The 22,935-nt window shown below is 40.3% G+C and overlaps 1 protein-coding gene across 1 annotated transcript; it reads left to right on the top strand.

The window, feature by feature from the left end:
• The first annotated feature begins 10,455 nt into the window (after nt 1-10,455).
• On the top strand, nt 10,456-21,981 carry SSR3 (signal sequence receptor subunit 3). The gene is made up of 5 exons (XM_082655487.1): nt 10,456-10,708; nt 11,916-12,042; nt 15,773-15,871; nt 20,504-20,635; nt 21,694-21,981. Exons 1-5 carry the CDS (start codon nt 10,576-10,578, stop codon nt 21,758-21,760), a joined length of 558 nt encoding a protein of 185 aa, XP_082511613.1. The 5' UTR covers nt 10,456-10,575; the 3' UTR covers nt 21,761-21,981.
• Nucleotides 21,982-22,935: the final 954 nt, after the last annotated feature.

The raw sequence follows: 22,935 nt of genomic DNA, 5'->3' as shown, positions 1-22,935 counted from the left end.
CCCATTCCTCCCTCCCTTCCTTTTTCCCTTATCCCTATTATTTGTTTGTTTGTTTCTGTTGTTGATTTTTTCTTAAGCTTGTTTGAGAAAGGGCTCTGTTGCTTGTAACCGAAGGAGTTCTGACTCAAACAGTTCCCTACGCTGGATTTGGCAACTTGGTTTTTGGAAGCAACTGTTCAGCCTTCACATGCCAAGGAAGTCTGGACTCTTTCTAGAGAAACTCTTGACTTAGAGGGCATGGCCCTAGACAATCCTTTTCCCTCTATTTGTGGACATTGTCTATCCTTGTTGGCTGGAAATTTCTTTCCTCCCTACCAGTAAGAGAGTGAGATCAGACATATATCATTTATTATTTATAGGCACTAAAAATTACCAGAGCATTTTTAATGACATGGGAAAATACTTGTAATATATGATCTCAATTAGTTAAGTATGTAATAACAGCTAGTTATAGAAAACTACTAGAAAGAAATTTATCAAAATATTAACAGTGGTTATATCAGAGTGATAAGATTATGGGTGATTTATATATTATATTTTTTAAGTTTATAAATGGACATACAATTATTTTGTCATTAGAAAATAATAAGTTATTAAAATAAATACATAAACTGTAGTACATTCATCCAAAGGACAATTTTGTAGTCATTGGAAAGAAAGTTTTGAAGATATTTCAGTAACATTGAAAAATGCTCATAATGGAACAATTGGAAAGGTAGACAAAACTATATATATCACTGATCTCAATTATGTTAATTATAGATGTGCAAATAGATGCATAGGAAATGACTAAAGAAATTGCTTCAAAATATTAATAGAAGTTACCTCTGACCTATGAGATCAGGGTTCATTTTTGGTTTCTTCTTTAATGTGTGTTTGTCTTTTCCAGCTTTCAGAATCAGAATTATTTTATAATCATAATAAAACAGTAAAATGTTACTCTGGTGGAGAATAGGTTTGAGAAGGCAACTCGCCCTCTCTCCTACCCCTTTGATGTAGGATGGCCCACACCTTTCCTCCTTTCTCCAGGTCAGGGGCAGAAGTCCCCTCTGCCTCTGTTTAAGGAAGAAGTGGATTGTGGTCAATTTCTAGTCTGGGTAGAGACAGGCCTTGTAATCTTCCACCAGGGGTGACTGTCTTCTTGAGGCCAAGTTTCCCCCGCTTTATCTTCCAATTTAGCTATACAATACACACACACACACACACACACACACACAAACACACACACACACACACACACACGCTTGTATATTTACAAATAATTAAAGCAGAATTTCTCGGGGAGGAGCTAAAGCAGAAAATGTAGCAAAAGAAAGAGGAAGATTTACGTAACATATTTTGAATACAAGCTAAATACTTTACATACATTTTTGTCATTTAATCTTTTCAAAATCCCTCTGAAAAAAGTATCATCATTTCCCCTGATTAACAGATTAGCAAAACAAAGTCTTAGAAAGAGATATGCGATAACTTCACCTTCACACAACCAATAAGTGGTAGAAGTGGGATTTGAACCCAGGCAATCTTATTCTAGGACCTGTGCTGTTAACCAATATGTATACGACACGCTGAGGTAATATACATCATGATTTCTGCATTAACTCTAATGACTTCTTAGCTGAGAATCTGTGAAACCCTTGCAAAAGGTGGTAAGGGAAAAGTTTCAGTTCCCTGTTTTAGTTCCTTCCTTTGTTAATTATCTGATTCTGCACCATCTCTTGACATTCATCTGTATGAGATTCACAACTGATATACAGCAAAATGAAGACCTCTTTGGATCAAGGAATTTAAAAATAATTGTAGAAGAATCTCAACTATCTGTAACTGATTGCAGCTCAGACTTTAAACACACGCAGCTCAGTAGTTGTGCATGTAGTTTTAGATATTTCTGCTCCTGCCAGCTAATGCATAGATCTGTGTAGGAAAAGACGAGGAAGGATATTCTCTGATGTGCTTACTGTAAAGCTCTGGGCACATTTGCTGGTTTCCCTTCACTTTGTTCTGTGTTGCTGGGGTATGAAGCAGTTTAAAAAGCTCCTCAGTTTTTGTTGATTAGGGAGCAACACTGAGTTTAAGACTTATCTGCAAAAGTTATCTCCATTTTGCCAAAATTATTGCCAGCGTGGTTCTACTTTTTGAGGCCTCTGATTAGAACCACTACGATTTTACCCCTTGACTCACTCATAGCTGCTTAAGTGGGCGAACCTACCCAGGAAGCAGGGAGGGTCAGGGTAGTCAGGGCAGCTGACTGGAGACTAGAGAAGAGAAACTTTCGAGAAGATGAGATGTCCAATGGTACTAAATGCTGAAGGTAGGTGAGGTGGTTAAAAGCTGAGGGACATTGTTTGGCTTTGGCAATTTAGTAGACTGTTGCTGGGGCAGATATGGAAGAGAGGCAGAAGTATAATTCAGGTTGCAGTGTGGTTAGGAATGAGTGGGAAGTAAGGGACTGAGTGAGTAGGAGCAGACTCTCTGGCGGTGAAGAGCAGGTGGAGAGTTTAAGCATGTGAAAGAGTTGAGGGAAAGTGTGTGCTTGCCAGAGTGCACGTGTGAGTGTGTGTGTGTGCAGGAGGTGAGAAGGCTGCTGAGCACATTATAAGTAGAGTAGGAAGCAACACGTCAAGACAGAAGAGAAGAGGAAGAAGAATAACTACTGCCACTGAGAGCTTACTCTGCTCCAGATAGGGCTTCATATTGTTTCTTTTAATGCACACGGCAACCTTGAGAGGAAAGTGAGGATTAGAGAAGGTAAGTAATTTGCCCAAGATCACACAGGTATTATTCTGGCAGATTAAACAGACAGATCTTTCGTACTCTAGAGACCTATAAGCTCTATGCGTGGAAGAGATGGAAAAGCAGAAAGAATATTTAGTACAGAAAGGTCCTAGAGGAGTTGGAATTTTAAAATATGGGTCAGTAAGACCAAGGGACATATTTACCCCAGAAGCAAAGAAAGATGGAATCAGAAAATACTATAAAAGAGATTAGAACTTAATTTCATTTTATTTCTTGGATAAAAATAGCCTACGTAGCTGGTGTAGGTGTCCAGCTAGGTTCCTAGGAGACCACCTATGATTCCATTAGGCTTACAGTGACAGAAACATATCCTTTTTAAAATCCTCTTATCGTGTCTGGTTTTTTTTTTTTTTTTGCGGTACGCGGGCCTCTCACTGTTGTGGCCTCTCCCGTTGCGGAGCACAGGCTCCGGACGCGCAGGCTCAGCGGCCATGGCTCACGGGCCCAGCCGCTCCGCGGCATGTGGGATCTTCCCGGACCGGGGCACGAACCCGTGTGCCCTGCATCGGCAGGCGGACTCTCAACCACTGCGCCACCAGGGAAGCCCCTCGTGTCTGATTTTGATCATCCTCCAAATGATCTCAAGTTGTATACTGTACACTTGCAGGACTCTGCACTCATAAAACTATTCCTTTTACCTGGAATTCCCTTAAGTGGCAAACCAAATAACTACTGAGATTGAATGAGTCCCATTCAAGAATTTCGTCTTATGATTTTTATCTACGAGGTTGTTGTTAGATTACATTGGCAGGGGTGTGTGAAATGGAAGAATTTTTATGTAAAGACTCCTAAAAAATGAGCAACAAATTACAACTGAGCTTTTCTATCCACTAAGCCATTCCAATTGAAATTCATGACCTACTTTATCTTATATTCTGTTGCCATAGTGCTTAGGTTAAATGTGTAACTAAAGAAAACTGATTTCCAGTGCAAATCTTCATTTTTATTGTGCCCTGCAGTGCTGCATGGATGATGCATGTGTGATAAGTCTCACATTTAGAAGATTCCAGGGGGAGGTTTGAGAGTTAAAGTATTATGGCCTCTATCAGTGGATATTAAGATAACATATTTTCTGGATATCTGTATCATTTTCTTAAAGAAGTGAGTGACTTTATAAATTCCCTTAGGCACAAAAGAAACAGGATTTTCTGTCTGCTTCAGAAATAGTCTCTGACTTACACAGGCTAATCAGCATTTCCTAAAAAAGGAAAATATTTATCTTGGAAAATATAAGCTTCAAGCTCTAAGACAAATTCTTGTCCCTCAAGTATTTTAATGTCTCAATTGGTTTCAAAATCAATTCCGCAGTAAAGTGCGAATTTAGAATTCTCAAGACCTTATCTTTATATTAAAAAAACCAAAACAAAAGAGCTGGAAAACATCTGTCAATGTCAAGGTGTGTGTTTGGTGGGTGGGAGAAGGGGCCTGAACAAGTCTAAAGGCCAACATTCCCCAGCGTTCTCTACAAAAGGGCACCTTTCTTTCTAAATGGTAAGGCTTTTTTCATTACACCTGTGACATTGTGACTTTAATGAGAAATGTATATTTGGTCTTTGTCCATTGTTCCTGCAGGCAGCTCCTAAAACCCACGGGATTTCCTAAAGTGTTGAGAGTAATAAGGGTGTCCTTTGTTATGTTAATGAGATTACTTTTGGAAAGCCCCTGGGTAATGTAAGGATGGGGGCTGGTTGCCAGGGGAACCAAGCCTGATTAGAGGGTTGGACCTTTCATTCCCACCCCCCTGACCTTTGGGGAGGGAAGAGGGGCTAAGAGTTGAATCAATCACCAGTGGCCAATGATTTAATCAACTATGCATGTACAATGGAGCCTCCTTAAAAACCCAAAAGGAAGGTTGGAAAAGCTTCCAGGTTGGTGAACCAGAATGCTTTCCCATGCTGGGTCCCAGAGTCTATTGGGATAGAAGCTCCTGTGTGCTAGACTTCGATCCCTGTGTCTCTTTATCTGGCTGGTCAATTCTTACCCTCTAATATCTTTTGCAAAAAAAAAAAAAAAGATAAACTAGGGAGTAAGCTGATTTCCTGAGTTCTGTGAGCTGCTCTAGCAAATTAATTCAACCCTAGGAGGGGGTCGCGGGAACCTCCAATTTATAGCCAGTCAGTCAGAAGTGCGGGTGACAACCTGGACTTGCAATTGGTGTCTGACTTGGGGGGCAGTTTTGAGGGACTGAGCCCTTAACCTGTGGAATCTGACAGGTCAGGTATATAGTGCCAGAATTAAGTTCAATTTGTGGGACACCTGGTCAGAGTTTCAGGGAATTGAGTTAATTGCTTAGAGGTATGGGAAAAAAATACATCATAACACCTTAATTTTTTTCTTTTCTGTGTACAGTTAAGTCTCCATAAATCGGGGAGTTTATGGTGCAGATTCAACCCCAAACATGTTGTATTTGGCCTACATCACATTGGTTGTTGATTCTGTCTATCTTAGTTTGACGGCCTTTGGCAAAGTGAGCTTTTCAGTTATATCGATTCCGCCACTGTCTTTTTTTCTTTTTTAAAAACATTTTTATTGGAGTATGGTTGCTTTACAAGATCCCTTATGTCTTATGTTCTATACCTGGCACAATTCACTCACTGGGGTTATAAAAGGAAAAAACCTATTTCCTTCTACACTACTCCCAACATTTCTGACACCGAAGGTGTGTGTTTCTCCACCCTAAGCTAGCCTCTAATTTTTGGTGGACACCGACTGGGTGTCCTACAATTTAACTCAATTCTGACACGAACTACCCGGAGTCAGTGCAAACCTCGTAGGTTAAGGGCTTAGTCCCACAAGACTGCCCCCCACTTCAGATGCTAATCTCACGTCCCAGGTTGTTGCTTGTGCTTCTGACTAAATGACTGTACATCGAGGGTTCCCACAATTCCCTCCTCAGGCTTGATAATTTGTGAGAATGGATCAGAGAACTCAGGAAAGTGCTTTACTTATGATTACTGGCTTATGACAAAGTTTACAACTCAGGAACAGCCAAATGGAAGAGATGCATGGGGGCACATTAAGTGGGAAGGTGCATGAAGATACCCTGTGCTCTCCGGGCGCCCCGCCCTCCCAGCACCAACCCAGAGGCTCTCTGAACCCCATTGTTTAAGGGTTTTATGAAGGCTCATTAAGCAGGTATGACTGATTAAATCATTGGCCACTGGTGATTAAGTCATCTCCAGGCCCTTATCTTCTTCGCTCCCCAGGGTAGTGGCGGGTGGAATGCGGCTGAAAGTTCCAACCCTCACAGGGTTGGTTCCTCCAGCAATCAGCCCCCATTCTCCCAGGGCCAGCTCGTTAGCACAAACTCAGAGATGGCTGAAAGGGGTTTATGAAGAAAAACCAGAGATGCTTTTCTCACCCCCATTACTCAGGTAATTCCAAGGATTTTAGGAGTTCTGTTAGGAAGCGGGGCAGAGACCAAATATGTAATTCTTATTATGTCACAGGGTACTTGCTTGAATCTTGTATGCATTTGATCTTGTTACTTTTGCCTTAAACATATTGGGGGAGGGGTGATATATAAATTGATAAATTACATTGAGCAAAATCATTCATCTATGTTTTCGTTTCTTTATATTATTTATCTGTTTATATTATTTTTATATCTGTTTATATTATTTTTACTGTACTTCACATCTGTTTTGTCTTCATTTTTGGAGCATTTTTGCTTTATTGCAGGTGATGGGGGTCTCTTTTGGGCTTACAGAGGGAAATGACGAAGCCTCAAGCATTTCTCCAATCACCCTTTCTCTAATATATGGCTGCTGGTGAGTTATGGTTTGTGCTTTCCACCTCTTCTCAGTCTGTCCTGTTTCTGTACACCTCTATTAATTGTGTCGCTTTCCGGGGGATTTTATGTTCAAACCCACTGAGACAGAGAATCCACTATGGAGATCCCAGCTTGCTCACTGAGGTTTCCCTATGGATAAGATGCAGAATCCTATCTGTCCAAGGATGTGCTGGCCAGAGCTGCTGTGTGTGACATGACTCTGCAAGGCAACTGATACACAAGAAACTACCCTTGGCTGCTTGTCCAAAATAGAACTTTTGGGGGCAAGCACTTAGAATCTGAGACGTCACTGGTACAGAGGAGACCAGAACTCAATTGCAGTTAAGAGCATACATCCTGGAGTCATATTGCCTGTGGTTCATAGCTTGACTCTACCACTTACTAGTTGTGGGACCTTAGGTGAGTTACTGTACTAATCTGTGCCTCAGTTTCTTCATCTGACAAATGGGGATAATAATAACACACATCTCATAGTGCTCCTGTAAGGCTTAAATTAAATGATGTATGTGAAGGGTCTAGCATAGAGCTGGACATAAAACAGAAAGACTCAATAAATGTTGGTTATCATAATCATAATTATCATGGCTGTTATTTGGATACTTCCAAAGGTCTAGCACAGTGCCTTTCACATAGTAGCTTTTTAAAAATACTTGCTGAATGAATTCATGAAGCAATGAATTAATCACAGAGCAGTGCCTGAAATATGTAGTTTGGCTGAGTAAATTGTCTCCCAGGTGGGACTTTAAAATATTGGACCTAGAGACTAATATAAGTATTTCATATCTTCTTTCAAAAATTATTTCCATAATGAGAGTTGCATAGCAAATTGGCTTTTTAACAGAGAGCTTCCCCACCCCACAGTCCCTAGAGTAGTACTAGATGATCCATTTGTTAATCTTCATGATGTCCCAGTGTAAAGCTAGCAGTAGTTTTTATTGGCTAGGCAACTTGCAGTGTCTGCCACAGAAAGATATATTAATTTTTAACTTGCCAGATTTTCTTCCACAAAGCCAATAGCAGTGGATGAGAGAACTTTGTGATCCATATCCCTGCCAGCAATAAATATTACTGCTTTAAATTTTTCCTCTTTTTCTTCTTTTTTTTTTTTCATTCTGATAATGTGAAGTGATATAATGAAAATGTTAAGCTTGAAATTCACAGATTAGAAGCCGGCTGGTATGGAATCAAGTCCATCTATCTGTCTCCTTCATAGAATTGAACTATATTGAAATAGGAAAAATATATTGCAGATCTTTGTTTGGATAGAATCTATTGCCCACCCTTCTTTTTGTTTTTTAGCAGATTGTTATCTCTGCTTGTCCAAGGTGCCACAGACATATATACCATATATAGACGATCCTTAGACCTTGCTATTCTTCCAAAGGTACTAGATAGCATTTGGTATAAAAAGACACTGCTCCTGGGCTTCCCTGGTGGCGCAGTGGTTAAGAATCCACCTGCCGATGCAGGAGACACGGGTTCGAGCCCTGGTCTGGGAAGATCCCGCATGTCGCGGAACAACTAAGCCCGTGCACCACAACAACTGAGCCTGCGCTCTAGAGCCTGTGAGCCACAACTACTGAAGCCCGTGTGCCTAGAGCCCATGCTCCGCAACAAGAGAAGCCACCACAATGAGAAGGCTGCACACCTCAATGAAGAGTAGCCCCTGCTCGCCACAACTAGAGAAAGCCTGTGCACAGCAATGAAGAACCAACACAGCCAAAAATAAAAAAACAAAAAAACCAAAAAACCCCCCCCGAAACACTGCTCCAGTACTTCAGGTGTGCTATTACCTTCATGATTTTCATTGTTAACATAATGAAAAAACCTCTGTCATAAGCATCATTGCTTATCATAGTTCTTATACTTACCCCATAAATTATAAATTCTTACTATTTTAGATTCTCTTCTGTTTAAATTTATTACCTTTAGTTTCTATTCTTGGTTTACAAAGTGCATTAATTTTTATCTACTAACATTTCAAACTTTTATCTTTTTTTAAGTCTTTAGATATTTTTCTCAGGTGTAATTATTTTTAACCTCATCATTATTGTTTCTTATTTCCTCTTTTACTTTTAACTAGCTTGTTGATTTTGATCTTACAGTTTCTGATTTTATCTGTTATCTTCTTTTTATATCATTGATTTATAAATAGCAAGCAAGAAATCTAGTTAGAGACAGATCCAAAAGGTTTTGCTGATGAATTGGTCACAAATGGAGAGCAAAAGGAAGGAATTAAGTGTTGAAACTCAACATTTTAGCCCTAGCAAATGGGTGAAAAAGGATGTGATTTATTAAGGTAGGAAAAACAGAGAGGAATATTTTGGAAGAGAAAAATACGAGTTTCTTCACTATCACCACCACCACATAATAAAAGAAAGCACATTTAAACATTAAAAAAAGAAGACATAAATGTAGATATTTTTAAATGAATAGTTTGTTTTCTGAAAAATTCACTAGACGGTCCATTTTTTCTTCTTATTTTGCTGTGATTGGTGAAAACTTCTGGCATTTGGGAATACTTGCTGTAGATGATGAAAGGATTTATATTTCAGGAAAACTCATTGTGGTATCTATACAGAAAATAGGTTGAGGACTTCCCTGGTGGTGCAGTAGTTAAGAATCTGCCTGCCAATGCAGGGGACACGGGTTCGAGCCCTGGTCCGCGAATATCCCACATGCCGCGGAGCAACTAAGCCCGCGTGCCTAGAGCCCGTGCTCCGCAGTAAGAGAAACCAACGCAATGAAAAGCCCGTGCACCGCAACCAAGAGTATACCCCGCTTCTGCGGCAACCAGAGAAAAGCCTGTGCGCAGCAACAAAGACCCAATGCAGCCAAAAATTTTAAAAATATAAATAATTATTTTTAAAAAAGAGAATAGGTTGAAAAAGCCTGAAGACAGAAAGCTCCATTAGAACGGAAGCTGTGAAGGTCAATTACAACTGGAGAAGGTGAGAAAGATCTCTATTAACAGATCTGTTAAGTTGGTTGTTGAAGTTTTGCCTGTCAGTAGATGAAAGAAGCTTTTGCTGAGAATGAAGTGGTTGAGGATTAATTTTTGAAGAAAAAGTGATAACTCGAGTTAATGGTATTTAGTTGTTTTAATCAGCATATTCAATTTTCTGAACTTCAGAGCCCTGTCCAGCCAACATATTGTCTTAGTATTGTTTTACCTAGCATGGCTTTGGAGGCCACATTATTTCAACTAAATCTTTAAAGTGATAAAAGTGTAGTAATTTGTAAATGTATTGGACACATGTTAAATATTATCTTCAGCAATGAGAACATGAGTTCCTTATAAGCAAGAGTGCCTTTTTTGTACAAAGGTAGGCTGTTACTTTGTTGAAAAGATCCCACACCCTGGAGACCAGCATTCCTGGTCTCTCACCCTCAAAATGGGCATATCATAGGATTCTTGAGGATATTTAATGAAATAATGGCTGTGTAAAGAAGGGGCTCAACACATGCTACCTACCTATACTTATCTTTCTTCTCTTCCTCTTCCAACGCCCCAGTGTAGGTACCCACAGGGCCGGCTAACCATGCGCCCGTTGAATGAATGACCATATGACTCAGAGCTCCTCATTTTGGAATTTCGACCGCTTGGAAAGCATGAGTCTACCAGCATCTGTGAAGTGTAACGTCAATAACGTTTTGTTAATTTAAAAAAAAAAAAAAAAGCACCCACTAAACTACAAGTCCCGGCTTTTTCCTAGAAACTGACGAGTCACGTGACTTGCCAGGAATCCGGAAGTCTGGCCCGCTCGCCCAATCATGCCGAGAAACCTACGTAGCGGCGCCAGGATGGCCAATCCTGCTGACGCTTGCCCCGCGCCGCGCAACGCCGGGTCCCTCTTCCGCGCGCGACGCTGATGGGTCGTTAGCGGATACGGTGGCCGCGGGGGTGGTGTCAGCGGCCTCTGCCCGGCTTGGCGCCCGGCTCGGAGCCTGACTCGGCCCTCTCGTCTGGCAGCCGCGGTTCCACCATGGCTCCCAAAGGCGGCTCCAAGCAGCAGTCCGAGGAGGACCTGCTCCTGCAGGATTTCAGCCGCAACCTCTCGGCCAAGTCCTCGGCGCTCTTCTTCGGGAACGCCTTCATCGTGTCCGCCATCCCCATTTGTGAGCGCTTGGAGAGAGGCGGGCGGGGAGGCCGCCGGCGGGTCGGCCTGGGCGGGGACGTGGCAGGGCCGGGCGGACCGGCGAGGCGTGAGCCGGCGCCCGCACTCTCCCCAGCTCGCCCTGGGCTCGGGGGCAGCACGTAGCCTCTGTGGGCCTCCGTGATCTGGTCCAGGGTAGTGGTGGGCGGCATCCCAGGAGAGTCACCTGTGGCGCGTTTTAAAAGTACGCTAGATCGTTCCCGGGCCTCACTCCTGCGGATTGTGAGTTACTCGTTCCGGGATGGCGGCCCCGAATCAGTATTAAAACTAACGCTCGGGTTAAGATCGTGTGATGTTAACATTTAGGCATATAGCCTATTTGCTTTTTTTCCCTAGAACTATCGTTTGCTCTTACGAGATCTTAAACTTATTACTTATTTTGGAGAAACTCATGAATTAAGATGAGAGACATTAACACCTGCACTGAATTAGAAGTGTAGCTTTAGGAGAACTGCTTCACGCAGAACATTATTTTCCTAGTTTGACGAGAGAAGTTGCCAAGGGCCCGCTCTCCAATGTGTAGTAACCCTTTTAATACGCCTATTAGGGCAATTCTGAAATTCTTACTTGGATGGAAAAACTACACAGTCTTGGCCAAGGTTGTTTTTAGAGCTCAGGGTTCCCGAATGTGAATTTCCTCTCACATTGCTGCACTGTTGTTGGACAGTCAAATCCAGATGTATTTTCTCTTTCGGTTTTATAAAACCCAGCGTGCAGTTAACGTGGTGTGGAGCCTTTTGGTTCACTGGCTGCACTGAGCACTGCCTTGATTTCAGATAACAGCCATGTCAGCGTGTAAACTCTGGTTTGGGGCTGCACATGGCGTTTTGGAATGGCCTGTAGTTAGCGTTATAGTACCCTTTAGAATGAAATTTGAAGTCTGAATTGTGATTTTGTTGAGCCAGGGTTCTCATTTTAGAAGCAGAAATCTCATAATGTACTAGTTATAGAAAGGTTATGTTTTTCAAGTGTTCTCAACTAGGGAAACTTGAGACTAATGTTTTACGGGATATCACACTTCTGAAGTTCCCCTTGTACTGTACTGGATTCCCTAATCAGGGCTGTATTTTACCAGGTTTAGCTATAATTAATTCAGCAGGCTTTTGTAACTGGCTGGTAATATTTTGTTTCTTTTTGTATCCCCCTCTCCCCCTTTTATCTTAATTCAGGGCTATACTGGCGAATATGGCATATGGATCTTATTCAGTCTGCTGTTCTGTATAGTGTGATGACCCTAGTAAGCACATATTTGGTAGCCTTTGCATACAAAAATGTGAAATTTGTTCTCAAGCACAAGTAAGTATATTTCTCAAGAGAAAGTATATATTGTTGCATTTTTATATAGTAGGAGGTCTTCTTAAAGACCATTTGTGTGTGTGTGGGTTTCAGTAAGCACTATTTTGAGATACTTAGGTATGTATATTTGGAGGGGGAGGCACATTAATGGTATGAAGGAGTAGCAACTAATCGAAAAGCAGAGACAGTACTTCTAACACTGCTATGGAAGTGGGTATTGATGGTGGAATTAAAACACTTAAGTACCATCCTTAATCATTGGGTTCAGAAAAACAAACCCACCAAGTAAAGTAACATTTTAGAAGTCAAATGGAATTCTTTCTAGAAGGAATTGTTCCGGGCTCACCATGTAGAATTTTTGGATGTGAAAGAAGTGGTCTTTTTTTCTTATATTCAACACTGACATTTTTAATGCTAATTGCATTTTTCTTATGAGAATATGAAAATGTAAAAGGTTACTCTATTTCCTCTGTTTCTACCTTCATTTTATCATGTCACTCTCCTGACAACTCTTCATGGCCTTCTCTTTTCTAAATGTATTAAATCCAGATTCTTCCAGGCCCTGGAATGCAAGTCTTCTGCCTCCTACCAGTGGGGCCTTGTCTTTTAGGATTGGGCCTTAGATCTTCTGACTCAGCTTTGAACTGACTTCTGACTCATCCTTTGAACGTGACTCGTTCCCTCCCTCATTTAGAATCATCTCCCTTTCTTTCCATTCTTACATGTCTGGTATTTCAAGACTTCGGAATCTTTTCCAGAGAAACCTTAACTGTCCTTATTGTTCCTGTGTTAAGCTTTCTAGTGATGAGTAGAAACACATTGAGATGATCTCAGTTAACAGGGATTTATTGTAAGGAGGCCAGAAATGGTCTCAGCAGCTGAAACTGGCCTCAGCAGCCTCTCCACTGTCGTTCTTGAGTCCAGGTTGGAGTCCAGGTTGTGCGTGGCTGTTGCTAGAACGGCTAAATCCAGGTCATCTTTGTTGTCTCCCTGCTTGACAGCCCCTCTTCACTAACTGCCATGCCAGGATTCAGCCCATCTCGGCCTCTGCTGTCCTGGGCTGTCTTTCTTGTGAGGCATGGCCATCTGTGGATAGCGAAGCCCTCAGAAGTGGGCGTTTTGCATCACCCATCCTTTGTGATTCCCTTGGAATTCAGTCCCTTTGGGACCTACTGTTTTTTCACTTGTTCTACATATCATTTTTATTCGCCTTTTTGGAGTCAAAAATCATGTTCTTTCCCCTCATTTCTCCTTTCGGCTTCTTGAGGGCAACTGCCATGTCTTTTGTTTATTTCCCTTACAATAGTTAATGGTACATTTAATTTAGTTCAGTAAAATTTCAGTGACCTACTGACTTAATACACTCTCTGAATGGAATTATTTTTTAGTCATAGTTTTGGTGTAATATTAAATATTGCTACTGACATCAAAACTCCTACAGATTGGCAAGATTGTTAAGGCTTAAAGAGCCAGCAAGATTCTGAGTGTGGGTAGGTGTTGGTAAAGAGAATGGCTTCAGAGTCGACAGTCTGGATTCCAGTCCCAGCTCTGCTGCTCTTAAATGCAGAACCTTGGGCATGCATTTCATCTTTCTAGACTTCAGATTCTTGAGCTGTAAAATGGGAGTACTAATGGTACCTCGTGGGATGGTGAGGATTAAATATGATACGTGCGACATAAACCATGGTGTCTGGCATGTAATAAATGTTTGTGTGCAGTGTTGGAGAGGTTGGGGGTGAGAGATCCCATAGGAATTTTTTTTTTAATGTGGCATGATTTTAAAAATGTTTGCAAAGATGTTTTTTTATCTCAGTTGGCTGAGAGCTGGGCCCGTGGATTTCCCTGTTTTGTTTTAGAGCATTCAGCGCTGAGTGAGGTTTGTTTTCTAAGAGCACTGAGATGGAGGGTAGGGCTTCTTGAGTTGTAATAAACCTACAGTGTGGCTGTTAATGTCTCTGTTAGGCGAGTATAGAATTGTAGACATAGAAGAGAAATTAACTAGTTATCTGGTTCAGTGTCTTCAGGAAGATTTGTCATGTGGACAGATGATTGACTATTTGTCCAAGAGATGCTTAGAGCCAACTCCTGAAAATAGTTTATTCCTGTGTCCTAGCACCCTGACAGTTGGGGGTGGTGGTGTGTGTGTGTATTTTTTTTTACCCTCTGTTCTGCTAAGAAAGGTTTCTGCTGTAAACCATGTCCATTTCTTATCAATTGGCCTTTCCTAGAAAAAAGCAGTCTTATGGGAAGTTCAGGAAACACTTAATAAGTGCCTGGGATTTGCTAGAGATTAAGAGATGAGAGTCTCTGCCCTGCGGAACTGAACTTTTACATAATAAAATGAGTCAGGGAAAGTTGGACATTATAGTGTCTTAAAGTATCTCTTAAAGCAGCTACCTGCTCTCTTAGCTGCCTTTTTCTTTACGTTTCAGAACTTATTTCCTTTTACCTGTTTTTTTTAGACAAACTGATTTTCCTCCCTCCAGTTATCAATCTGTGGAAAAATACATCAGTTGAAGCTGACTAAAGGTTTTCTTTTTAATAATGTCACTTCTAACTTGATTCTTGAGTGAGAGATAGAGATGGAGATACAGGTAAAACCAGCCTGAATTTGTGCTTAATTTGTAGCCCAGAAGCTCATGTGGTTGGAGAAAGGTTGAGAACTATTGCCTTGAATGATCTTGGGCTTTTCAGGAATCCATCCTGATTTTCCCCCAGTTTCCTACATAGTAATGAGGATTGAGTAATTGAACATAGATTGAACAGATATCTGTCTCTATGGTGCACATCCTGTTGCTTTCAATACATCTCAGTATCGTGTTGAATGTTTTCTTAGTGGGACTTTGTAATTGTTATATTTTGCTTGTGATCAGTTATTACTTTTTCTATGTTTATGGCTAATCAGTTTCTCCCATATTATGAAAAATAAATCATGTTGAGTTTAAATGTCTAATCTTTGGGAGGCTTTTTGTATTTCATCACAGGTTAAATTTTATCCTCTCTTTCACTAGCAACCCCATCTGATAAAATTCACCTCATAGATTTTTTTAGGATTATGTCATTTCTTTCTTTATCTGACTTATCACTAAAGATTCTGATCTGATTTCTTGAATAACACTTCCAGCCTTTTCTGGCTAATTCCGTATTATCTCTTGGTGCAACTCTCAAACCAGTAGTTTGTTTAACTAAAAGTGCTCTGGTCACTCCTTAACCATGTGGTATTATTTCTTTTTAGTGAAATTCCCCTTTGGAGTAAAGTTAAAAGCTTTACTTTAAGACATTACAGCTATTAACTCTCTTTGTTAAGCTTAGTTTTCTCTCCTGTTATTTATTGGAATTGAAATCATGTATCATTTGCTAATGCCTTAACAAATTTATTTGTGGAACAGTTAAATTATGAGTTAAAACAAAGTGGAGCTATAATGATTCATAACTAAACTGTGTTAATAGCATTTGACTTTTATTTCCATATTAAATACCTAACTTAGGAAAATTCTTCCTTTTAAGCAGAAATCAAAACACATCACTAATAAACCACATCTTGGAAGTTTCTTGAACTCCCTTTCTTTTGGCTAGCACAGTGTAATAAACTTGGAACTTTCTGTCCAGCTTATTTTCTTGAAATGTAAAGTATATAGTTGCCAATACAAGATACGAGTACAGAGTGTTTCTGAGAGAGTGTGATGTTCACTCCTGGAGCATGTGGAAACCTTTTTTCTTTTCCTTCCAGAGTAGCACAGAAGAGGGAGGATGCTGTTTCCAAAGAAGTGACTCGAAAACTTTCTGAAGCTGATAACAGAAAGATGTCTCGGAAGGAAAAAGATGAAAGGTTTGGCTCCCTATTTAAAGTGTTTGTGGTAATCAAAAAGGGGGTTGTTTGTAGAAAATAAGTTTTTGGTTTCTGCTTAGAGCATGTGGATATTAGAATTACCTGAGGAAAACGTTGGTATTAGAAGTCAGGGTAATGAGAATAATAACTGACTTTTTGAGTTTTTATTACTACCAGATACTTTTCTTTGTGCTGTACACAGTTCATTTATTCCTCCAAAGAGCTCCATGAGGTAGGTACTATTGTTTTCTCCACTTTACACCTGAGGAATCTGAGGTACAGAAAGCTCGGGTACCTTGCCCAAGGCCATAGATTAGTGTGTGGTAAAACCAGGATAAGAGTGCAGCCAGTCTGACTTGAGAGCTTGTATTCAGCTGCTCTGCTGGAATTTAGGAGCCTGCAGAGCTGTGTCCAGTGCTGGCTCTGCCACTTGGTAGCTGTGTGACCTTGAGGCTATCACCTAACCCCTCTGGGTCTGAAGAGTTTATGTTGTGTTGTGTGTTAGCATTTTTAGGTGGTGGTATTTCTGCTCCTGAGCTTTCCTGGGGACATCTGGTTCTTGGTTATCTGCATTGTTTGGGAAAAAGAAAAGAATTAGGTTTGTCTCCTGTTGCCGAATTCTGTGCCACATTTGTTAGTCCCACCCCCAATTTTTCCTGACAGCTGCTGTTAGAAGGCTAAAAAACAGTCTGACATCTGAATAGAAGTCTCTGAATGATTGAGTAAACTTGTGCTTAAGAGTTGCCAGATGGTTTAATAGAGTCATGAGTCGAGGCTGTTTTCATGGATCTTAAATTTTAGTATCTACGAGGTGCTTTATGAAATGGAATTTTTATCCCACTTTTCTCCAGAAAGACTTTGTGGGGACTTGCAATATTAAATTGCATGTGAAACAAAGCAATACAATTTAAAAAGATCAGAAACCGTTTAAAAGTAAGAAAAGGTGGATGAACAAGGACTCAGCATTAGTTACAGCAGTTGGGCACTAAACTCAGCTCTGAGCTTCCACGTGTCAGAGGAAGCATCCAGAGTCACCCAGCTTTCATTGCTGGATGAGAAGCAGCGTGCACGTCCTTCTGGAAAGAAACTTTCCTGGCGCTGAATCTTGGAAGGACTTTATCAAGTGGATCCTTATTTAAGGGACACTGAGTAACTTAATGAACAGTGTCTTCTACAGTGGTTTTGGACAGGCACCAGAACATTATTGAAATGATTACGTTCTATGGATCCTTCATAAAACTGAAGGCACAATATTAAACTCATGACAGTGAAGGCCTGTTTTCTATGGAACCGCTTTAAAGACCTCTGGCTCTGCATAGCTTTTGTTTTTAGAATTGCAAAGTTTTTTTTTTTTTAAAGATTTTTTTGATGTGGACCATTTTTTAAAAAATTAATTAATATTTATTTTTGGCTGTGTTGGGTCTTCATTTCTGTGCAAGGGCTTTCTCCAGTTGTGGCGAGCCGGGGCCGCTCTTCATCGCGGTGCGCGGGCCTCTCACTGTCGCAGCCTCTCCTGTTGCGGAGCACAGGCTCCAGACGCGCAGGCTCAGTAGCTGTGACTCACGGGCTTAGTTGTTGCGCGGCATGTGGGATCTTCCCGGACCGGGGCACAAGCCCGTGTCCCCTGCATCGGCAGGCGGACTCTCAACCACTGCGCCACCAGGGAGGCCCTGCATAGCTTTTTTTTTTTTTTTAAAAATTTTTTTTTTTTAAATAGCTTTTTTATTGCAAGTTTTTGCATAGGGATAGATATTAGAGAATCTAGACCACTTTCTTTTAACCTTTTCATCAAATTTTAATACTCATTAGAACATTGGTTCTTAAATGGAATGCACATCATAGTTACCCAAATTTCAAAATGCTTGTTACAAGCTCTTACAGGTCTTACAGGTTTTAGGTGATTAATTGTATCAGAGATGGCAGATGGGTCTCTTCTGCCCACTACAGACTTGCCTGATTTGGTCTGGCACTTTTTCTTGATCCTGGGATGTGTCTCAGAATCTTTCTCAGTGTGGTGTTCAGGTAGTCTCTACTAGTGGATCAGAGTTGGAACTGGAAATGAAACCTCTTCGCCGTTGTCTAGTCCAGGTATTTCAGAGTAGGATGAAATGGAGGTTTTATTGACATATAAAATGCAGAGTGTCAGAAGATTATAAAATTTTCATTCTTGTCACCAGTAGAAACGTGTGCTGTTTGTAATTCTCTCGCAAAGGCCATGCTGGATACAGTTGTACCCAGGTCTGTACTCATTATTGATGCTGCTAACTGGATCCAAGACTCCCTTTAAGATCCAGTATTTTTCTTCCTCAAAGGATTAGTTACTTCCAATAGATTTAAGAGAAGGCTTATCGGCATCTTTCTGCCCAGAAGGGTATCTTCAAACCTCTATCTAAAATCATTTGGAATACGGACTACATGCCACTTTGAACCTACCTTTCTACCTTTCCAAGGAAATTAGCAGAGGAGAATCAGATTCATTAACATTTGTCCCAAGGTACAAATGTTATTTCTCCTTGACTTACTGACGGTCCATCATTTAGTATTATCAGATTGTAAGAGTTGTTGAGTTTTTTGGTCTCAACTTTTCTCCTGTTTTAGGAAGTGCTCCTTGGAAAAATGACTGCTTGAGAAGTTCTCCCAAACTAGATTTCCTACCAGTGAAGCTTTTGTGGAACCATTGCTGATGAGGGCAAATGGAGGTCCTAAACTTTTTCAAAATAAACCAGGGTGGACTAGAAAAAGTTGAGAGCTGTCAGACAGTCCTGACTGTGTATACCCTGATGTAACACACGGTCTTTGCGAGCTGGGATAACCTAAAGGATTAAGCCACTCTTTCATCAAAAATGTCTTGAAGATGGTTCTGATTCAGGGCATGATGGGGAGTTAGGGAAAATTGCTGCGGTGGAGGTGTGATAATTTAATCACCAGCAGTAAAGGCATGCTAGTGGCCTACTTAAGGAACCTGTCTTCACTGGGTCTTGTGCCAGAGCCTTAAAAACAGAGGCAATTGTTCTGAGTGTTTTGTAGCATTAAACCATGTTGGGACTATGGATATTTCTGGGCTGGTGTTTTCTTTGATCATTGTTAGAATGGTGTAATGTATTAATTCCAAGTCACGTATAGTTTTTAAATTTACATTTAAACTTCTCTGAAATCAGAAGCTATTTTATAGTTGATAGCTGCATTTAATGTAATGTCCTTCACTTCTTCCAAAGTTTACAGCAAATTGAAGATTTATTAAGTTGATGGTATCTACAGAATCAAGGAAATATGGCGTATGTATTAGAGACCACAAATTTCTTCTGATGAAGATGAGGCTAAACCTTCCATTTAGCTCCTTTACAGCCATGCTTGTTGACTTTGGATTAGAACATTTGGTGACTAAAACATGGCAGTTAGTACTGACGTTAGCCATAGTGCTGTCCTTAGGATTAGTTGGGGCTGCTATCTGGCCCCAGAGTAATGTATCTTTCTGGGGGAGAAAACATCTATGGCAATGAGTTACAGCCTTTTTGATAATGACCTGCAGTAAAAAATATATATATATATTTTACTCTTTGACCAAATACACTTTTACATACACACATGTAAATGTTTCACAGAACAATAATTATTACCCTACTGTATGTGATGCACTTGATACTTTTCTGTTTTTTCCTTTTTTTCTTTAACGTGCTGGTCTCAACTCACTCTAATTTTTCCCGATCATCAGATCCACTCAGTTGATTTCATGTCCCACTAATGGGTCACAGCCTACCTACTCTTTTAACTTTGTAAATTGCTTTACAAAGTTAATTAACTGAGGGAAATAAAGGTTCCCTTATTCATAGGCACCCTGGAACTTCCTGTTGCCTGTGTGAAGAGGTAAAAGAAAAGGTTGATAAAGTACTAGTAAATTACTATGATATCATAATGTGTAAAGAAGATTAAATAAAAAGTAAATGGGTTTCACAGAAGTTAAAAACTCCTCCTAATGGTCAAGCAGATTCTTAGTTTGAATTAAATAAAGATGGATAAAGAGAGTCACAGACAAGTCTGCTTCTGTGATGCCACAGCTAGCTTTGTCCATGGGCTTGTCTTAAGGCGAAATATTGAAGGCTGACATCTGTAGACTGTAGAGGGTCTCAAGCCTCAAACAGCTGAGAAAGCCCTGTCAGGCTGCTAATCATCAAGTTTGTTTTTGGTGAGTACCTAGAGAAAGATGCCTATTTCAGTTGCTGATGAAACCAAGCTAATTTCAATTAATCAGTCCCTTCCTGCAAAGCTCTAACTGCCTGGGAAAAAGGTAACATCCCCAGCAACTGTTTCTTGAGCATGGATAAAGTTTTTGTCTTTTTTGGCTGCATCGTGCGGCTTGTGGGATCTTAGTTCCCTGACCAGGGATTGAATCTGGACCCCAGCAGTGAAAGCACCGAGTCCTAACCACAGGACCACCAGGGAAATTCCTGAGCATCAGTAAAGTGAAATATCTTTTTCAGTAGGAAAAAGGAGACAATGCTGACTGAATTTAATATTAAAAACAGATTCTGCCCAGAACACTTACGGAAGAACTTACTATGAGCTAGAGCCATGTGGTATTTAAAATTTTTAGTACCTGTTTAAAAACTTAAATGACTTGTTTTGTGTCCACAGAATCTTGTGGAAGAAGAATGAAGTTGCTGATTATGAAGCTACAACATTTTCCATCTTCTATAATAACACCCTATTTCTGGTCTTGGTCATTGTTGCTTCCTTCTTTATACTGAAGAACTTCAACCCCACAGTGTATCCTTTAAAGGTTGATTATCTTTTTTAGAAGTCTAGAAACAGTTCGTTTTAGTTTTGATTTGTCTGAGTATTTTCTGGTAACAAACGACACAGGGAGTCAGTCCTTTAAAAAGCACCGTGACCTCAGGCAAGTTTCTGGACATTTAAAATACGGGCTTTTGGTTTGATCTGAAGTTCTTTTAAGTTTATGAATTAAGACTTCATGATAAATAAGTATTACAAAGCAGTCTTACGTATATGATGATGTGTACCTGCCTAGTTTAAAAAAACTTCTAAGGAGACAAAGCAAACTTGCCTTCTTTGCTACCTCCTGGCATGAGCCCTGTGTCTGCTGGTACTTTGGGGCTTTGGGGTTGGGTGGATAGGCAGTGGAGTTAAATTGGCACGTTTCATAATAGCTTAACAGTGTTTCAAGCTGCTCTTAAATTGAGCTTTTGGGCAAGAATCAGTCTTCTCTTGTTAAGGTAATTTATTCAAGGTATTATCCAGGGATGTGCAGCCAAACTTTTAACCATTGGAGATTTTGATGTAATAAAATATCAGACACCCTCCAACTTGTATCTCCTGGGACTACTGGAGTGGTGTGCCCCAAACACTCTAGTCCTGAGGCTGAGAGTAGCTGCAGACTTTCAGAACCTCCTTGCTTTTACAGGCTAGTTGTAGCCAAAACACTGATAGACAGGGAAGACTTATTTTTCCTTTGCTCTTGATGTGGGGGTTGGGGGGTTGGGGAAATCAAGTCCCTTCTTCCTCCCCATGTTCTTTGATCAGTTCGTTTCCTGCAGGTTAAATGGAATTCAGATGTTTTATTTGTGATCGTGTGTTCTAGGTTTCTGTCTCAAGTGTTTTCTTTTTAAAATTGGAACACGTTTCCTGTGAATGTTCTTCATTCTTTATAATCTCCTCTCTTGTAAATTGCATTTGCAGACATTAATGACATTATTGTCATTAGACAGCGGCAGGAGGGAAACAGTACATTCCAAACAGATGGGTTCTTTTTGTTTTGTTGAAAACCAATTTGGGGTTGATTTTTCCTTAACATTAAATTCTTACAGGAACTACATTTTGTCCATAAGTGCTTCGTCGGGCCTCATCGCCCTCCTGTCTACTGGCTCCAAGTAGAGCACGTCAGCTTCCCTCCACCGCCCTGGCTTTTTGTCTATGGGTGGCCTGTGGTATATGGAAAAGTAGCAGGGTGGTCAGGGTGGAAGACACACAAGCTGTTTTTGTAAAAGTCTGGAGTTTGAGGGTTTGAAAAACCCAACAAAATGTAATTCAATATTTGTTTATTGGCTCTTTTTTTTTTTGACAGATTGTTGAAATTAAATGAATTGAAAGGGAAACTCAAGAGTACCAGGACATTTATTAAAAGGCAAAAGTGTTGCAATATGTTATAATCACAAGGGGAGAAAATAACTTGTTTCCTTGACTTGTCAGAGGTCACAGTAACCTGGACTGAGCTGTTATTATTTATAATAGTAGCAAGAAGTTAATAATTGGTTCTGTGTGTTCCAAGCACAATATTACAACTTTTTTTTGAACCACAAATATCAGAATGAGTCCTCTCCCTCTGGGGGATTGAACAGAAGCTTCATGTTTGCAAGTCTCTGAATTTGTGATTTGAAATAACTCAAAGTTAAAACATTAGTTTCTCCAACTTGGAGAAGAGAAACTTGTGGAAAAGTTGTTCTTTTTTTTTTTTTAAAGGAAGAAAGGCAGCCAAGGTAATAATCTAAGAATAGTGCCTAGGCATATGAGAGTTGTCCTATGCGGTTATTAAAGTACACACTGCTCAGCTCTATAGCTTTGGTCCTGGGTGTCCAGGGAGGTTAGCTTGACCCTACCATGTTGGTTTGACCTATTAAGAGAATGGAATCATTGTTTTCTCTTGACCGGGGTCTCACATCACTGGAGGAATGTTCAATAAGAGAAGCTCTTTCCTGAATATTGATGTGTAAAAGACCAAAGTAATTTTTGTGATCTTAGTTCTGGAATTCTAAGAACTCTCCAAGAAATTACAGTGGTTTTGGTGCTGGTCAGCATTTTTCCATGAGGACTTTTTGTAAATTTGACCCTTTAGTCCAAAGGTTCCTATCAATTGTAAACAAAATATTGATCTCTTTAGACCTTGTGGGTCCAGCCAAGAGCAGTCTCTTGCATTTTTTAACCAGTGTGTTTACAGGTAATTATTTTTTTCTATAGGCCACGATTTGAAAAAGTTTGGGAAACTCTTCTTGAACCTACATCACTTGAAAGGTTATGGACTCACAGGTGATAATTCCTGTCAGCTTTTGACC

Source organism: Grampus griseus (assembly GCF_964374135.1).
Source record: "Grampus griseus genome assembly, chromosome: 5".
Classification (NCBI taxonomy): Eukaryota; Metazoa; Chordata; class Mammalia; order Artiodactyla; family Delphinidae; genus Grampus; species Grampus griseus.
This window is presented reverse-complemented; position numbering and strand designations above follow the sequence as displayed.